The following is a 19330-nucleotide window of genomic DNA, read 5'->3' on the forward strand; positions in this document are numbered from 1 at the left end:
CCATGGACCTGCATTATATGACTGACAGACAAGAACGGTTTGACCTAAAAATATAAAAATTGAAACTACTGCGGAAAAAAAGACACCTACATCTTGGATGCCCTTGAGGTAAGCTAAAACATACCAAAAATGTATTTCAAAGTGAACTATCCCTTTAACACGTAAATGACGTAAACTGCATGCTGTCACAATGGAAACCCTGGAACTTTACTGGCTGGTGTGGCTATCTTGCAAGAGCACAAAGAACAAACAAATCCTGTAAATTGCAGGATTTAATCTAAAATAAAAATTGAACAATGTCTTTAAAAATGGACAAAGAGCATAAATAAACAGCATATATAATTATTTTATTATTGTTTGAAAATTTTGAGAATCACTCTGATTAGAAATTTGTCTTGGGCTCAAAATTTTGCTGCTGCATCACATAAAAAATCATAACAACACACAACATTTAAACAAATGTTCTCTAGATCTCATGCTTCTCCTTATACAAGACGCTAAGAAACAAAAAACTCAAATTCTGAATGAAAAAATATCTACCAACTTTAAAAATCAACAAATCTGTTACTGACACACAAAAATCAAGGGACGTCACACACCCTACATGAGAGAAAGATGACAAGGTTAAAAAATACTGGTACAATACATTCAGTATGGCCTGTCTTGGTTAAAAGCCCACTCACCACGCCAAGGTGCAGGCCATGAGTGAGAACATATAACACGGGACAAACATACGAGACAATACAAAACGACAGGTACAAGACATGGAACAAATAGAAAACATACCACTGGTACAACACTGGAAAAGCAATATATCATTTTGTTAAAACTGAGGGATAAGAACAACCTTAAATATTAACATTTTGCCCAACTGTAATAGAAAACAGCAATCAGGAAAAAAAAAAATCACATGAGAATCAATATAAATAAAAATGAGATTTAAAGCAATTTTTTTATAACATAACTTAAAATACTGTATTAATGTATTACTGTAACACTTCAATAACGCTATATAATATAAAACCAAACTAACCATGGATGTTAAAGGACAAGTTCGGTATTTTACACTTAAAGCCCTGTTTTCAGATCGTTTCTGATGAAATACAATGGTTAAGATTGAAATTTGGACAAATGCTGCTGGCCCGAGAATTTTCGGTTTCTGTGGTAGCACCCCCCCACCTCCACAATGGTTGCATAGGTGCACTGGAACAATCCTTCCTAAAATGCATTAAACTTTCGTTTACAAAGACGTGAAACTCACCGAGTGGTCAGGGGTGTTCACTGATATGCTCACACAAAAATCGCTGCAAAAGATGCTTTCCAACAGGTTTTATCGTAGTTTTTGTCCAACTCCATTGACTTGTATTGGATGAAAAACTACGATAAAACCTGTTGGAAAGCATCTTTTGCAGCGATTTTTGTGTGAGCATATCAGTGAACACCCCTGACCACTCGGTGAGTTTCACGTCTTTGTAAACGAAAGTTTAATGCATTTTAGGAAGGATTATTCCAGTGCACCTATGCAACCATTGTGGAGGTGGGGGGGTGCTACCACAGAAACCGAAAATTCTCGGCCCAGCAGCATTTGTCCAAATTTCAATCTTAACCATTGTATTTCATCAGAAACGATCTGAAAACAGGGCTTTAAGTGTAAAATACCGAACTTGTCCTTTAACTTTTTGAAGCTAACAACTTAACATGAGAGAATACTTTTTTAAAAATATATACATTTTTTGTAAATATGTCATGACCTGATCCTTGACTTTGACACAGAATTCCAGAAACTATCTACATAAATATTGACCAGGGAGGTTGTATCACATATAGATATAAATGTCAAACAGATCAATATCACCTTATTGAACAGTCCTTAATGTGACATGGGAAAGCCCATACAAAATCTAAGTTTAATCAGCGGTATATGTGTGGGTTAAGGAAGGCACGATGTATAAAGGCTCTATGGTATAACTTACAACTGTGTCAATATTGCATGTTACTGTAGCATCGCAGCATGTGATTTGTAAGAGTTGGGCCCCGTTCATGCAGACTCCAACTGAAAATCATCCTGGGAATTGGTGGGGTTCGCAGTAAGGTACATCTGACATTGAGGTTAATTTGAGACAATACATGTATGTACGTACTTCTTTTAAAGCAGACATTGGGTCTCATTCATGAAACATTCGTAAATATACGAGTAAATATGTGAGTGATTTGCGCGTAAAGAGACCTTCCCGAAAACTCTTCTCCTGATTCACAAATACTTCGTAAACGTCAGATGTGATAGTGAAATGTGTGTGTGTTAATGAATTTTTTTCAAAATGGCGTGTAAATATATACCCGATTAAGGTGAATTAAAATGCAGCCTTATTAATGAGCAAAACGTTTGGATGTTAAACGCACTATTTACGCGTGGCTGGGAGCAGGTGGAGATTTCTTTCGTACCAACTAAAATTTGGAAAATAAATGTTTAAATTCATTAATTTAAAGGAGATTAATGGTCTGGTGTCGGTCAATGAAAATCGGCCAGCTCGAGGGGCGGCACCAAGCATGCATTTGAAAATCTCACAGCACGCAATTGGATAACACTACGACCAATCACAACAATAAACCCCATACGCTTAGCTACCAGCGGAGCTAACTGGTAGATTAGACTCTTCCGGTCGGCAAAACAGCAAAAACACCCTTCTTGCAAAGGAACAATTCAAGCGCCGTCTTCTGTTCCTCTTTTGGGAAAAAGCCAAGTCTAACTCGTTCATTGTAGCGGCCAAAGCCGTTTCAAACAACTGCTATTCATCCATAGCCATCTTGCAATGTTTACTGATGACTTCGACGTCACAGCGCTGTCGTCATCTCGCCTCTGGCCCGCCTATATCAGATAACCCGATGTGATTGGTGCAGCTCAGATCGAGGGGCATATTTAATGAGCTCCATTGCTCGACACCAGAGTAACTCACTGAGCAAATTCAGCTTGTGCTCTCGCGAGAAGTCTGGTTTACCAGGGTATGTGTAAAGTGGTTCTGGCGTAAATTTTCGGATTCATTAAAGGAGAACTTCGGTGAATTTTTAAGTTAATCTTGATCGTTTTACCTTTGTGAGTACTGTCTATAGAAAAAAAAACGAACCGGATCGGTGCTTGCAACGCGGAGCTGTTACAGTTAATGCCCAGAGCTCCCATTCAGCTAAAACGGCAGTTTTGGGGGCATAAACCTAAAGAGTGTCTTTGTGCCTCTTAACAGACACAAAATGCAATTAAAATGTCTGTCCAACATGAACAGGGCCCTTACATGACAACAAGATGCGTTTAGCAACTTAGCCATTGTTTAAACTCACCTAAATAGTGTTTTAGACGGCTAGCTGTAGTCTCGCGCTGAAGTCCCGTGGGAACTCAGTTGTAGCCGGAAAAAGTGCGCGTGATTTTTTTTTTTCCCAAACCACTTCAGCGGAAATCCCGCCCTGCAGCTGATTCTAAGGTTTTCATTGGTCATGTCAATCGTCACTGTAACCTAAACCAATTAAATCAGCTGCAGGGCGGGATTTCCGCTGAAGTGGTTTGGGGGAAAAAATTGCGCACATAGTGCAGGTGGGAGGAGCGTCGTGTTCCGGCTACTACTGAGTTCCCACGGGACTTCAGCGCGAGACTACAGCTAGCCGTCTAAAACACTATTTAGGTGAGTTTAAACAATGGCTAAGTTGCTAAACGCATCTTGTTGTCATGTAAGGGCCCTGTTCATGTTGAAAAACTGCCGTTTTAGCTGAATGGGAGCTCTGGGCATTAACTGTAACAGCTCCGCGTTGCAAGCACCGATCCGGTTCTCCTTTAATGAATCCGAAAATTTACGCCAGAACCACTTTACACATACCCTGGTAAACCAGAGTTCTCGCGAGAGCACAAGCTGAATTTGCTCAGTGAGTTACTCTGGTGTCGAGCAATGGAGCTCATTAAATATGCCCCTCGATCTGAGCTGCACCAATCACATCGGGTTATCTGATATAGCCGGGCCAGAGGCGAGATGACGACAGCGCTGTGACGTCGAAGTCATCAGTAAACATTGCAAGATGGCTATGGATGAATAGCAGTTGTTTGAAACGGCTTTGGCCGCTACAATGAACGAGTTAGACTTGGCTTTTTCCCAAAAGAGGAACAGAAGACGGCGCTTGAATCGTTCCTTTGCAAGAAGGGTGTTTTTGCTGTTTTGCCGACCGGAAGAGTCTAATCTACCAGTTAGCTCCGCTGGTAGCTAAGCGTATGGGGTTTATTGTTGTGATTGGTCGTAGTGTTATCCAATTGCGTGCTATGAGATTTTCAAATGCATGCTTGGTGCCGCCCCTCGAGCTGGCCGATTTTCATTGACCGACACCAGACCATTAATCTTTTAGATTTAGGTGTGGATTTCCAGGCTACTTTACACACGATTTACACAAAAGTTCGTTCTGCTCGTGTTTCATGAATGAGACCCATTGAACATTACTTAGTTCATGCAGGCTCCAAGTAACATTTACAATGTTGTCCAAAGAGAGATAGGCTCAGTACCATTTTCCATGTTCTATGTCTGATAACTACAAAGTAAGTTTTAATTAGCCACATTCTGACATACACATAGAAAAACATGCTATACAGCAACCACACACACACACACACACACACACACACACACACACACACACACATACATACGACCAACCACCTTTCCCTTAATCTCCATAAAAATTGATTAATTTTGAACGTTTTTTGTGGACTACCTTGCCTTCTTTCATTTTATCTGTCGTCCGTCTTGCTATATGATTTATTCTAACTTTGCAGTACCACGCAGAAGCCATCTTCACCAGAACATGGACATGGTTAGCTTCAACACACATGTCAAACATGTGAGTGTGCAGCTGTGGGAAGAGATTCTTCTCAGAACAATCAGAAAGAACCTGAGTGACAATGGCTGCTGTTGTTCCTCTTCCCTGTGGAGCCCTTCCCTCATTGGTTTTTAGCAGCCGCTGAAAGCATCTTTCTGTAGCTTGGCAAACTGCAGTGATGCCTGGAGATGGTTTCTGTAGGCCATAGAGATGCCACTTACCACCTCATCAATACTTACCAAGCGTGTTATTTTTGGCTGTTGTTCTTTGCCCTTGGAGAAAGAGAAAATGGTTGGCACAGCAGTGTCCTTCAGACATGTCCTTCCCTAATAAAAATTACAGGAAGCATACAAAATATGACATTATTGGTCATATTGGCTGTAAATGGCTGTTATTCATAACAGAGATGTATGCGTTTGTTTCATTATTCGGTCTAACACTAGTATGAATGTACAGATTACATTTAAAAATTATTATTGCTATTAAACGAATATGTAACTGTTCGCAATAACTGTCACAACGGAATCATTCTGTGTCCCGCTGTCTCGCTTGGAGAATCATTTTTCAAACATGAATTTCACAGAGAATTTTTTTATTTTATCGTATTTGCATAAAAGGTAAGGCTGCACAATATATCGAAATATCGCAAATGTATATATCGCGATATGCATACCACCACAGCTTGCAATAACTGGGGTCATGAAAAAAAGACAAAGAGAAAATAACTTTAAAAAATAATGTTGTAGCTTTAACAAGAATCAGTGTATATCTAATTCATACAGTGAAAACTAAGCAGTGTTTTATTTTTACATTTGATTATTCCATTTCTGTTGTTAAATAAACCTAATGTAGGATAACCTAAAACTCTAAACCCAGTGGTTTACACTGATGTTAAAATAACACTTCTTATGCTACAGTAAAACACTGATGTTCACTTTCAGAAGTTGTAGGGATGTTTTCTTGTCAAAAAAAGAATGTGAAACGCAAGTAGGTTATATAATTTTAAATATATTTTAAAGATAATTGAAATTAGTTTTACACACTTTAAGCATTATCGTATCGCATATAGAATATCACATTATGTAATGAGTTATCGCATTTTTCTTCAATATCGTGCAGCCCTAAAAGCACTGAAATGTAAAGGTTAGCAAAAAGTGGTCATGTTGCTTGATTTTTGCATCGGTGAGAACCCTAAATTTAACTGGTGTGTCACTAATTTCACCTTAACAGTGACCTAATCAAATATTTAGTAATGTAATGTAAATGAATGTATGATGGTCAATATTTCGCCAATTTCAACCAATATGTTGCTTGAATCTTTGTAAGGTATGAAACGAGGTGTCTGTACCCTGGAGTCAGTAGTGAAGTGATGACTCTCGAAATGTTCACTGTACAGACGAGAATACTTGTTAGGAGTCCAATTCTGTCGTTTCACATTGAGCATCCACTGGTCCAGCCTGAGATGTTCTGGATCACCTAGAGGAAAACTTTACATAAACAAATAGATAGTTACCTCCTTCACAGACTACTGTCAATTAATAGAACTTAAATGACTACAGTGTCCAAAAGGTTGTAACGTTAATAAATGTATTTTAGCTTAAGAATTTGTGGCGGACATCACAGCTAGTCCTCATTTTGTTTCGTTGTACTGTCTATTGAGTAATTACAGGCTAATTTCCTACACATATCTTTGAGAACATGTCAAAAAATACTTCCAATATAGTCAGTGTTAGTAAATGTTACGCTAAATTATGAAATGCAGGCGTAACATTATATGACAACGTTTCAGACGTTTTATACGTTACGTCCATGGTTTCAGCCTACAGCTAATCACAGTCTGTTGAATCTTGGAGTGTAATAAAGTTTTAAATGCAATTATAAATAATAAATAAATTATTCGAAATAAAATGAATAAATGAAATTATATTAGAATTTCACTCACCGGAAAAAATGTAGTCCAGGCTTCTTCTGGGACGATCTGTTAATATAATTAACCCCACAGCAAGTCATTATGACAGTGAAATAATCCCGACACGGCAAACACGGCAGAAATGCTAATCTGTAGTAGTTGTATTAATAGTTGAAAATAAAGTGTTACCGTTACTTTAGTTGGTTCAACTTTCTATTTTCAATGACAAATCAGCCATTGAAAATAGAAATAGAAACTAAGCCATTCCTTCTTTATTAAAAGCCTATTCTGACCTCTGCGAGAGTGTTCAGATGAAGTGGACGGACGTCCATCATCTGGGTTCTGCTTCGCCCTCGTCCCGTGAGCCTGACCTGTGGACACAGAAAACTCAGAAGACAGAGATGTTAAAGATCCGGGAAGATCCTGGCTCTATGTCTGGGTCGGGTGCGGATCCTGATCACGGTCATCAGACCTGGGTCTCGAAACCTCCACCGTCCTCTTAGAGAAAGCAGCTCTCCTGGATCTGGAGCGGTCTGAGGATGGAAAATTTCACACATTGAATAACAATAGCTTTAAAAGCATGTTAGTGGGCAGTAGCATACATTATTTGTCAAGCAGATAACAGATTCTTAAACATGAGAATGAGGATAAATGTTTAAATGAATGATCCACACTACAAAATGGAAATGCAGAATGTTTCTGCTTATTGTTGACAATACACAATCACATATTCCAAACAGATTATTATAGCATTACAGATTGATTTCAGCAACTTGTTTCTTTCTTGAATTAATCAATGTTTTTGACACTAATCAGTTCATTTAGTGCATTTTACCCGAGACCCTAATTGTCTCCACACTCAGATGGGAGATCGAATTGAAGGTCTTGTCTGCCTTAGAAGGGGTAACACCTCCGCCCGATTGCCCACCGAATCGTTTGTTTGTGCCAGAGGAGTATCCTGCATCTGTTCCTTTACTTAATAAAGCATTTTACTTGCATTTGCATCCAGCCTCGTGATTGTCACAGTCTTGAGCTCAGAGCTCTCAGCAAGTATGTTATTTCCTATCCAATACAAAGATGATATGAACAAGTCACTCATGAATGATTTTTTAGAGCTAGAACAGAATTGAATTCTGCTTGGTTCACTGATTCTGTTATTCTCCTGTTTACTACAGTGAAGCCGCTTTAAAACAATCTGTATAGTATCAAGCGCTATATAAATGAAGGTGACTTGACTATAACAAGAACATTACAATGAACACACATTTGAAAATCTCACTACAAATAATCCAGAATTTAAAGCCACATTAAGTAGAAATTGTGTTTTTGTCAAACAGCGACCCCTAGAGTCGCTGTGGAATACTTGCACTGTTGTAAATATATTATAACGTTTTTTCATGATTGCAGTTAAATCACAAGTAAATAGTCTATAGTCTAGGCCTACTGTATAATTTAATGTGTTGTTTTTATTGGAATGTAAACATTACAAAATGCCATATAACATCAATTAAGTTAAATGTACGTCGCATTATTTCATAACATTGGCCGTTATGATGTCATTAGACATGATTATTGCAATTTATCATAATAGTTTGCAAATTGTGCTCGTTTACACTATTTACAACCTCTACGTTAGGCTTATTTATGTCCTGATAATTATGTGAGATATTGAAAGCTGTTCTCATGATAATCGCAGGAATCAACATCAAACGGCGTTGTCTGATATCCCTCAGGACTACGTGATAAATACACCTCACAACACCTGAGTTCAGCTGGCAAACTAATTCGTGAGGCATAGCTATCTGATTTATCAAAACGATTCCATTTACACCTGGTCACATAAATGTATTTTTGCGAAACGGATTTAAATTCGATCTTCAATTCTCGCGCTATATGCAGATTTAATGGAGTGCACGTCACCGCAATAAGAGAGAGCAGTAACAGCCCTGGTAAGATCATTTCATTTCTTTACTTTTAATGATGAAGATTGTGTGTTAAGTGTCTGCGACTTACTTTCACTTTGATTTGCGATAGTTTGCACGTTGGCTTTATTATGTTTTTTTTTTAAGCATTTTTGGGAGGAGTACAATTTACATATGTGGTTTCAACAACCATATGCATTTACACTTGTCCAGTTTCGTCTGGAATGCGTCTCAGATCTCAGAAGTGGTTTGAGGGATCGGATTCAAATCCGTCTCAAATGCGTTTCGGAGGGCATTTAAACCTGGACTTTTCACGATCGGATAGCTATCCGATCTGAGAAAACGCATGAAGTGGCCAGGTGTAAACAGCCTCCATGACAAAAACATACGCACGAAAGCCGAAAACAAACGCTGGTTGGCCTCTCACGTCCAAATTTGACGAAGTGGTGGGGGAAGTGACGTATGCCGTAAAGCAGTCGAATTTTGTAGTTCTTTTTGTGCTCTGGTTACTACCCGAACCCCGAAGTTACATAGTGCCAGTAAAAGCGATACAGACCCTGTCAGGCTATGGCAGACGTGTCATTCAACCTATTGTAAGTCGATGTACCATCACAAGGATCTTGGAAATATATTATGAAGGTTGAAAAGTTACATAGTGTTGCTTTAAGACAACATATAATAATCCTACCTCTGCCTGTTACACTTCCTCACACCTGAAACTGATGGAGTGAATCTCCTGAACTTCTCCAATCTACTGTAGACCATTTCTAATCCATTGATGTTGTAACATGTGCTCTAACGTCGGGCGTTTAGTTGGATCCCTGGCTAGACACTGGCTAATCAGATCCCTGCATTCTGTACAATAAGGAGAGAGCTGGTTAGTCATGAGCATGTGACCTGGCATTTTTGAAAACAGCATCTAAAACATGATTAATATACTGTAAAATGTTCCTTATCGTTAGTTTAAAAGTGAAGTATGTCGTTTCTGCGAGACTAGTGGCAGCGAGTGGAATAAATGACAAAATAAAGCATATTTTCAAAAATATATATTTTTTACATATATTACATATTTTCTTGCAAAGGCCCCTTCTTCCGTGCATCGCGTCTTCCCCGACTCAAACATCACAAACGCAGCTCTTACTGGTTCATGTGAAGGCATGTTTCAGGTCCAACATATTAGTAATAATTTCAGCTGTGTTGCGCTTGTCTTTATGAAAATGTGCCTTTGCGCATCACAATGCTCTGTTCACTTTGACGTGTTCATGAGCTGTTTAATCTTTGAAGGAATAAATGCAGTGAATTTTGGCTTTCACTTCTGTCACTAAAGCTGCATTTCTTTTCCCACGGCTCTCGCCCCAAACTCTCGCTATACGTTGAGCTATATATAAAACATCTTACATACTTCACCTTTAACTGTTTCTGTACATAGCCTTTGCTTTATGTGTGTGTTTATCAATGTTATCAATATTATTCACTCACCTTTGGATAATTTTGGGTTCTGAAATGTAACTTTGGCTCGTTTGATTTCCGGTCTATCACGAAAAGGAGAACATCCGTTCACCATCTCGTACAGCAACACTCCTAGAGACCAGACATTTGCTGGGACGGCGTGGAATCGAGGCTCTGTCAAGACTTCAGGTGGGCAGTAATCTTCCATTCCTGTAAGAAAGACATTTGCACATTGTTGAGCTTTTTTTTTAAAGCATCAAATAATTAGTAAGTCACTACATTCAGGTTTCCACACTCCCAGAATGCTCACCCATGTATATTTTGCTGTCGTAGCCATCGCTACTAAACAGCTGACCGGATCCAAAGTCTATCAGCTTGAGCTGTAGCGGGGGTTTCTTCAACAGAAAATTCTGCACATGAATGTCATTATGAAAAACGCCACGATGGATGCAGTGTTGCACTGCCAGCACAGCCTGTCTCATGATGACCCGTGCTGTTGCTTCAGACAAATGATGAAAACGAGTGATGAGGTCCAGCAAGTTCTCGTAGGGTTTGGGATACTCCATAACCAGAGTGAAATCTCTAGGATCTTCAAACCACTCGTATAGCTGTATGACGAAGGGGCTTATGGGTTCTCGCCTCATCATCATCAGCAGCGCCACTTCTGTAACGAGAGGTTCGGGATTCCCAGGCTAGAGAGAAGTAGCAGATAGAAGGTTAGCTGGGTAAAAATCTGAAGAAAACATATCATTTTGAAATGTACTTTTCTTTGATCTTTTTAGATCCGTTCAAAAGTTATTTTGGTGCCTCTAGGCTTATTTGTTGATCACATTTACACCTAATGCTTCCTACGGGCAGTGTTGTGCCTGAACGCGTTCATTGAACTCGTTCATTCTGGTGTCTGTGAACGCCACGCTCTCTCAGTTTAACTTCGTTCAATAGAGTGCCAGATTTCTATAGAGCCTTCCAGGCGAAAACCCGGCTAAAACACACCGTAAACTGGCCTTAAAGGGTTAGTTCACCCAAAAATGAAAATTCTGTCAGTAATCACTCACCTTCATGTTGTTCCAACCCCGTAAGACTTTCGTTCATCTTCGGAGCACAAATTAAGATATTTTTGATTAAATCTGAGAGCTGGATCACTGCTCCATAGGCTTCTATGGGATTGAAACTTGCAAACCCAGAAAGTTAGTAAAGACATCGCGAAAATAGTCCAAGTGACTACAGTAGCTCAACCATAAGTTTATCAAGCGACGAGAATACTTGTGCGCAAAAAAACAACAACAAAAATAACGACTTTATTAGGGCCCGAGCACCGATGGTGTGAGGACCCTCTTGGAATTGCTCTGTTTATTATTATTATTATTCTCCGCATTTAATTGCATTTTTGAGGGCCTAAACATGCTCGAAAACTCACAAAACTTTGCACACGCGTCAGAACTGGCGAAAATTTACATCTGATATAGGTTTCAGAATTGGACGGGGCAAAATGGCTCGATAGCGCCACCTATAAAAGTTCAACGGAGTGCGCCTCCCGCAACGTTCCACGTACGTGCACGAAATTCGGTACATACATGTAATCACCTAATACCTACAAAAAAGTCTCTTGGAGCATAGCCCTAAACACAACAGGAAGTCAGCCATTTTGAACTTCCTCTCAGATTTTTGTGCAGTTTTTGCCATTTTCATGCCTCGTACTTTAACGAACTCCTCCTACAGTTTTAATCTGATCATCTTCAAATTTGGTGAGTGTAATCTTAAGGCCTTTGCGACGTTAAATTGCGAAGATCTTGAGTTTTCGTCGAAGGGCGGGTCCTCGGCGGCCTGACAAATTTCGATGTTTCGCCATGAAACAGGAAGTTGCTGTAACTCAGGCATGGAATGTCCAATCTGCCCCGAACTTCACACGTTTGATAAGCGTTCTGTCCTGAACACATGACCATGCTCATATTCAGTTATAGTCATAGCGCCACCTGCTGGCAACAGGAAGTGACATGTTTAACACTGTTATGGACTCCTAATAACATATAAAAAAGTGCCAGCAAGTGCTAAACATGCTAACAACATACTAGAAGCATGCTAAAACATGCTAGCAAACTCTTAGCTAAGTGCTAAAGCATGCTATTTTTGCAATTAAATAGGAATTTGCTGTAACTCAGGCATGGAATGTCCAATCTGCCCCAAACTTCACACTTTTGATAATCGTTCTGTCCTGAACACATCTACATGAGAATATTCAGTTATAGTAATAGCGCCACCTACTGGTAACAGGAAGTGTCATGTTTAACACGTTGATGCCATTCTAGCAACATGTTAAAAATGCCATTGACTTCTAAACATGCTAGAAACATGTTAAAACATGCTAGCAATACTTAGCTAAGTGCTAAAGCATGCTAATTCAATGAAACAGGATGTTGTTGTTACTCAAGAAGGCAATGTCCAATCTGCGCCAAACTTCACACTTTTGATAAGCGTTCTGTCCTGGACACATGACCATGCTCATATTCAGTTACAGTCATAGCGCCACCTGCTGGCAACAGGAAGTGACATGTTAAACACTGTTGTGGACTCCTAATAACATATAAAAAAGTTCCAGCATGTGCTAAACATGCTAACAACATACTAGAAACATGTTAAAACATGCTAGCAAACACTTAGCTTAGTGCTTAAGCATGCTAATACTGCAATTAAATAGGAATTTGCTGAAACACAGGCACGGAATGTCCAGTCTGCCCCAAACGTCACACGTTTGATAAGAGTCATGGCCTGAACACATCTACATGAGAATATTCAGTTATAGTAATAGCGCCACCTACTGGTAACAGGAAGTGTCATGTTTAACACGTTGATGCCGTTCTAGCAACATGTTAAAAATGCCATTGACTTCTAAACATGCTAGAAACATGTTAAAACATGCTAGCAAAACTTAGCTAAGTGCTAAAGCATGTTAATTCAATGAAACAGGATGTTGTTGTTACTCAAGAAGGCAATGTCCAATCTGCGCCAAACTTCACTCTTTTGATAAGCGTTCTGTCCTGAACACATGACCATGCTCATATTCAGTTACAGTCATAGCGCCACCTGCTGGCAACAGGAAGTGACATGTTAAACACTGTTGTGGACTCCTAATAACATATAAAAAAGTTCCAGCATGTGCTAAACATGCTAACAACATACTAGAAACATGTTAAAAAATGCTAGCAAACACTTAGCTTAGTGCTAAAGCATGCTAATACTGCAATTAAATAGGAATTTGCTGTAACACAGGCACGGAATGTCCAGTCTGCCCCAAACTTCACACGTTTGATAAGAGTCATGGCCTGAACACATCTACATGAGAATATTCAGTTATAGTAATAGTGCCACCTACTGGTAACAGGAAGTGTCATGTTTAACACGTTGATGCCGTTCTAGCAACATGTTAAAAATACCATTGACTTCTAAACATGCTAGAAACATGTTAAAACATGCTAGCAATACTAAGCTAAGTGCTAAAGCATGCTAATATAATGAAACAGGATGTTGTTGTTACTCAAGAAGGCAATGTCCAATCTGCGCCAAACTTCACACTTTTGATAAGCGTTCTGTCTTGAACACATGACAATGCTCATATTCAGTTACAGTCAATGCGCCACCTGCTGGCAACAGGAAGTGACATGTTAAACACTGTTGTGGACTCCTAATAACATATAAAAAAAAATGCCAGTAGGTGCTTAACATCCTACCAACATACTAGAAACATGCTAAAACATACTAGTAAACACTATAAGTACTAAACCATACTATTACTACAATTAAATATGAATTTGCTGTAACTCAAACATACAATATCCAATCTGCCCCAAACTTCACATACTTGATAAAAGTCCTGCACTGAACACATCTACAAAGCAATATTCAGATATATAACCCCACCTACTGCCAACAGAAACTGAACTGGTTAACACAGTAATGCAGTACTAACCACATACCTATTGTGTACTAAGCATGCTAAAAACATACTAAACATGCTAGCAACTACTATATACTGTATACCTCCTTAAATGCACATTGCCCAACCATGCTCTGTCTTCCTAAAGCCAACGAGTGACGATGGCACGGGTGCGAGGGCCCTTTCATCGCTGCTTGCAGCTTTAATTCAAGTATTAATTTTCGTCTGTGTGGGCCTGAATGAATTCACGTAGTGTAACAGCGCAGGGCGTCTGTGTTGTACGTCACACGCATCACACACATGACCAGCATCGGCCAATAGTGAGCCTACGTGTGACGTACAACCCAGATGCGCTGCGCTGTTACACTACGTGAATTAATTCAGGCCCACACAGACGAAAATTAATACTTGAATAAAGTCGTTATTTTTGTTTTTTTGCGCGCAAAAAGTATTCTCGTCGCTTGATAAGCTTGTGGTTGAGCAACTGTAGTCATGTGGAATATTTTAACTTTTCTGGGCTGACAAGTTTCGATCCCATAGAAGCCTATGGATGAGTGAGCCAGCTCTCAGATTTCATCAAAAATATCTTAATTTGTGTTCCGAAGATGAATGAAAGTCTTACGGGGTTGGAACAACATGAGGGTGAGTGATTACTGACAGAATTTTCATTTTTGGGTGAACTAACCCTTTAATATGTAGTGGAAAAAACACCCAATCTGGCAACACCAGCCACCAGTGTCTACTGACTCTCTTGTTCGATCTCGTTCATCAAAATGAACAAATCTTTTTTCGAGTCATTTCATTCATTTAATGGGCTTTAAATGTTATACTATTAACTGGCAAATTCCCAGAACACATAAACCTACGCAATCTTGATCATATTCTGAATTAAGAAATCATTATAATGCAGTCAAAAATCGTTTACAGGGAACATAAATAATTACTTTACCTTCTGAGTCTTTCGTTCATTTGTCACGTGACAAACGCAATGAATGGATCGTTCATGAATGACTCATCACTTACGTTACAAATCAAAACGAAAATCAGCAAGGAGGCGTCGTATGATCATTTAAACAAGTTTTATGACAAGGTCGGTGAGGATGGGAAAAATCTGACGCATAGCTTCAGTGTTAAAACTGATAAAATAATTGTCTGTGGTTCTATATGGGCTGTGGCAATAATTTTGAAAAATTATATCTCGCAGCAACATGGAAAAAAAGAACTATGAACTAGTTCATTTTTGGAACTGTGAACTCAGAGTAAAATTTTGAGTATGAACTATGAACTGAACTAGTTCATTTTAAAATTTGTCAACTGAACTTTGAACTAGTTCATGTAGAAAGTGAACTTTCCCAACACTGCCTACGGGTGTATTAACTACAGTAATCTGCACTTAAACAACTCAATACACATTCAGATTTTGGCCAACTTACAATATTAAGATAACGTTTGTTGTCTATCTTGCGCATCCGCTTGATGGCAACCTGCAAAACAAAAACCCAGTTTCAATAACAGTAACAGTATTCAAGCGCCTGACATTGCACTAAGTATTAAACCATCTGTACATTGTTTTAAATGTGTTTTGCAAGAGCAAAATGTTTGTACAATTAAGTAAGATTGACCTTTTTGCCATCAAATCTGCGTGTTCCCAGGTACACCTTGCCAAATCCTCCGGATCCAATCATCTTTCCCACATTATAGAGAGACTCAAAGGACTCTGAAAAACAAACAGAAAAATATGAGACAATTATTAGCTTGCTAGATCCATTGTTTGTTTTGTTTTTTCTAAATATCAGTGCTGGTCGAGAAAATAATATTATAATGGGGGAAATAATTTTAATATTCTCTAAAAACAAGCCTTACTTTGAGTGGAAAACAAGATAATACTGGTTAAAATAATAGAAGAATAAGAAATAATTATTTGAAAAGAATTGAAAAGAAAAAACAATTGAAAACAACTATTAGACACACACATGTCAAATTAAGCAATGATATAATGACATAACTTACATTTTACTGTTAAATTCTTATCTGTAATGTTACAAATCTAAAGTAATGGGATTTTTCACACTATCCCCCTGACTTCTGCTTAATGCCTGCATAAATGTCCCAACATCTTATTTCAATTCACAATTTTAATAATTATAGTCATTTTATTTCACAATTATCTCGATTACGAGGGCGGAGCCTGGTGATTCCGTGTCAACGATAAAGTTATTTTTCTTATTTTATCTGATCTTTTATTAAAAAGAAAACATACATTTCCAGGCTTCATTTGGCCAACTCTGGCACATGTGTGGCTCAGTTCTGGTAATGGCAAAGATCATATGGGCCATATCTTAAAATATATTTATATTATATTAAGCATTGACTTTTATTAAATGCATAGCAATGTCTTATTTATGACATAATCGACTCTGTAATGCTCGGCACGACAGCCATTTTGACGATTTTGCGTGTATTTGACAATTCAAGAGAAATAAGTGGTGAAATTGAATTATTTTCTGGATCGTATGCTGTCTGAGAAGCGGCTTTCTGTGTGTGTGTTTCTGGTGTGTGTCAGACAGCGCAAGTGCCATCAAGTTCATGCCTTATTGAGAGCGTTTAGCTTACATTCCCATTAAATTAAGAAAACTTTATTTCTAAATGTTCCCTAAACATTCAAAACGTCCAGTTTTTCCAACGTTTCAAAAATGTTTTTTCTTGGTTAAAGGAACATTCTATTTTATAATTTTGCATTATGGGAACGTTACTTTTGAACGTGCTCGGTATGTTCTGAAAATTTTAGATGAACGTCCAATTAAAACATTTCTAAAAAAAAATAGGTTTCACTTTATTTTGATGGTCCCTTTAACACATTCTGTTGACTATAAGTGACACTGCACCTACAAGTCTACTAACTCTCATTAGAGTATTAGTAGAGTATTAGTAGACTGGTAGGGTTAGGGTTAGAATAAGTTGACACGTAGTTGTAAAGTTACTTGTAGTCAGTAGAGTGTCTGTTGGAGGAGCATCACAATAAAGAGTTTGCAGATATTAAGCAGAGAGTCTACTAATGCTCTAATGAGAGTTAGTCGACATGTAGTTGCAAAGTTACTTATAGTCGACAGAATGTTCAAAAGGGACCATCAAAATAAAGTATTACCGTTACTTTAGTTGGTTCAACTTTCTATTTTCAATGACAAATCAGCCATTGAAAATAGAAATAGAAACTAAGCCATTACTTCTTTATTAAAAGCCTATTCTGACCTCTGCAAGATGAAGTGGACGGACGTCTATCATCTGGGTTCTGCTTCGCCCTCGTCCCGTGAGCCTGACCTGTGGACACAGAAAACTCAGAAAACAGAGATGTTAATGATCCGGGAAGATCCTGGCTCTGTGTCTGGGTCGGGTGCGGATTGAGGTTGTTGGACATGGACAAACCCTGTTGGTTTGGGCTCTCCAATCCATCGACGCTGTTCGAGTCTCGGCTGCTCAGACTCAACGAATCTCTACATCTCCTCTTGACATGGACCTCAGAGAGGAACGAACCTGAGGATGACGTGATGCCAGGAGAAGAATGACTGGTGAAATACTCCAACACATTCGAGGACCATACAAATATATATATTTATACATTTTAGAAATGTATATTTATACTAAATATACCATCTGAAGTCTCTGTTGGCTCGACAGGAACTTGACCCAGCAGCGGAGGACACAGAAACCCTTCGAGGTTGTCGGACCTGGACAAACCCTGTTGGTTTGGGCTCTCCAATCCATCGACGCTGTTCGAGTCTCGGCTGCTCAGACTCAACGAATCTCTACATCTCCTCTTGACATGGACCTCAGAGAGGAACGAACCTGAGGATGACGTGATGCCAGGAGAAGAATGACTGGTGAAATACTCCAACACATTCGAGGACCATACAAATATATATATTTATACATTTTAGAAATGTATATTTATACTAAATATACCATCTGAAGTCTCTGTTGGCTCGACAGGAACTTGACCCGGCAGTGGAGGACACAGAAACCCTTCGAGGTTGTTGGACCTGGACAAACCTAAGGATGACGTGAAGCCCAGAGAAGAATCTGTGGAACCAGTTCTCCAGGATCCTGAGGATGGAACATTTCACACATCAAAAACTGTTTTTGTTTTATATATTTTTTATAATATTAATAATCAGTCAGTGGTCACATCAAATTGTTACTTTGGTTTCACTTTATTTTGGTCCCTTTAAGATATTCGGTTGTCTATAAGTAACATTGCACCTACAAGTCTAATAACTCTCATTAGAGTATTAGTAGAGTATTAGTAGACTGGTAGGGTTAGGGTTAGAATAAGTTGACATGTAGTTGCAAAGTTACTTATAGTCGACAGAATGTTCAAAAGGGACCATCAAAATAAAGTGTTACCGTTACTTTAGTTGGTTCAACTTTCTATTTTCAATGACAAATCAGCCATTGAAAATAGAAATAGAAACTAAGCCATTACTTCTTTATTAAAAGCCTTTTCTGACCTGTGAGAGAGTGTTCAGATGAAGTGGACGGACGTCTATCATCTGGGTTCTGCTTCGCCCTCGTCCCGTGAGCCTGACCTGTGGACACAGAAAACTCAGAAAACAGAGATGTTAATGATCCGGGAAGATCCTGGCTCTGTGTCTGGGTCGGGTGCGGATTGAGGTTGTTGAACCTGGACAAACCCTGTTGGTTTGGGCTCTCCAATCCATCGACACTGTTCGAGTCTCGGCTGCTCAGACTCAACGAATCTCTACATCTCCTCTTGACATGGACCTCAGAGAGGAACGAACCTGAGGATGACGTGATGCCAGGAGAAGAATGACTGGTGAAATACTCCAACACATTCGAGGACCATACAAATATATATATTTATACATTTTAGAAATGTATATTTATACTAAATATACCATCTGAAGTCTCTGTTGGCTCGACAGGAACTTGACCCGGCAGCGGAGGACACAGAAACCCTTTGAGGTAGTTGGACCTGGACAAACCTGAGGATGACGTGAAGCCCAGAGAAGAATCTGTGGAACCAGTTCTCCAGGATCCTGAGGATGGAACATTTCACACATCAAAAACTGTTTTTGTTTTATATATTTTTTATAATATTAATAATCAGTCAGTGGTCACATCAAATTGTTACTTTGGTTTCACTTTATTTTGGTCCCTTTAAGATATTCGGTTGTCTATAAGTAACATTGCACCTACAAGTCTACTAACTCTCATTAGAGTATTAGTAGAGTATTAGTAGACTGGTAGGGTTAGGGT

General features: G+C 38.8%; 1 protein-coding gene across 1 annotated transcript; it reads right to left on the reverse strand.

Annotated features, from left to right (window-relative positions):
• Nucleotides 1-447: 447 nt before the first annotated feature.
• Nucleotides 448-19125, reverse strand: LOC309479028 (uncharacterized protein; the record flags this gene model as incomplete). Its single annotated transcript, XM_082142871.1, has 10 exons — nt 448-5171; nt 10156-10335; nt 10436-10817; nt 15490-15540; nt 15679-15773; nt 17306-17587; nt 17792-17899; nt 18104-18157; nt 18640-18852; nt 19047-19125. The coding sequence occupies 10 exons, from the start codon at nt 19123-19125 to the stop codon at nt 5074-5076; spliced, it is 1542 nt and encodes a 513-aa protein (XP_081998997.1). The 3' UTR covers nt 448-5073.
• Between the last annotated feature and the right edge of the window lie 205 nt (nt 19126-19330).

Source organism: Leuciscus leuciscus (assembly GCF_965113295.1).
Source record: "Leuciscus leuciscus genome assembly, chromosome: 17".
Taxonomy (NCBI): domain Eukaryota; kingdom Metazoa; phylum Chordata; class Actinopteri; order Cypriniformes; family Leuciscidae; genus Leuciscus; species Leuciscus leuciscus.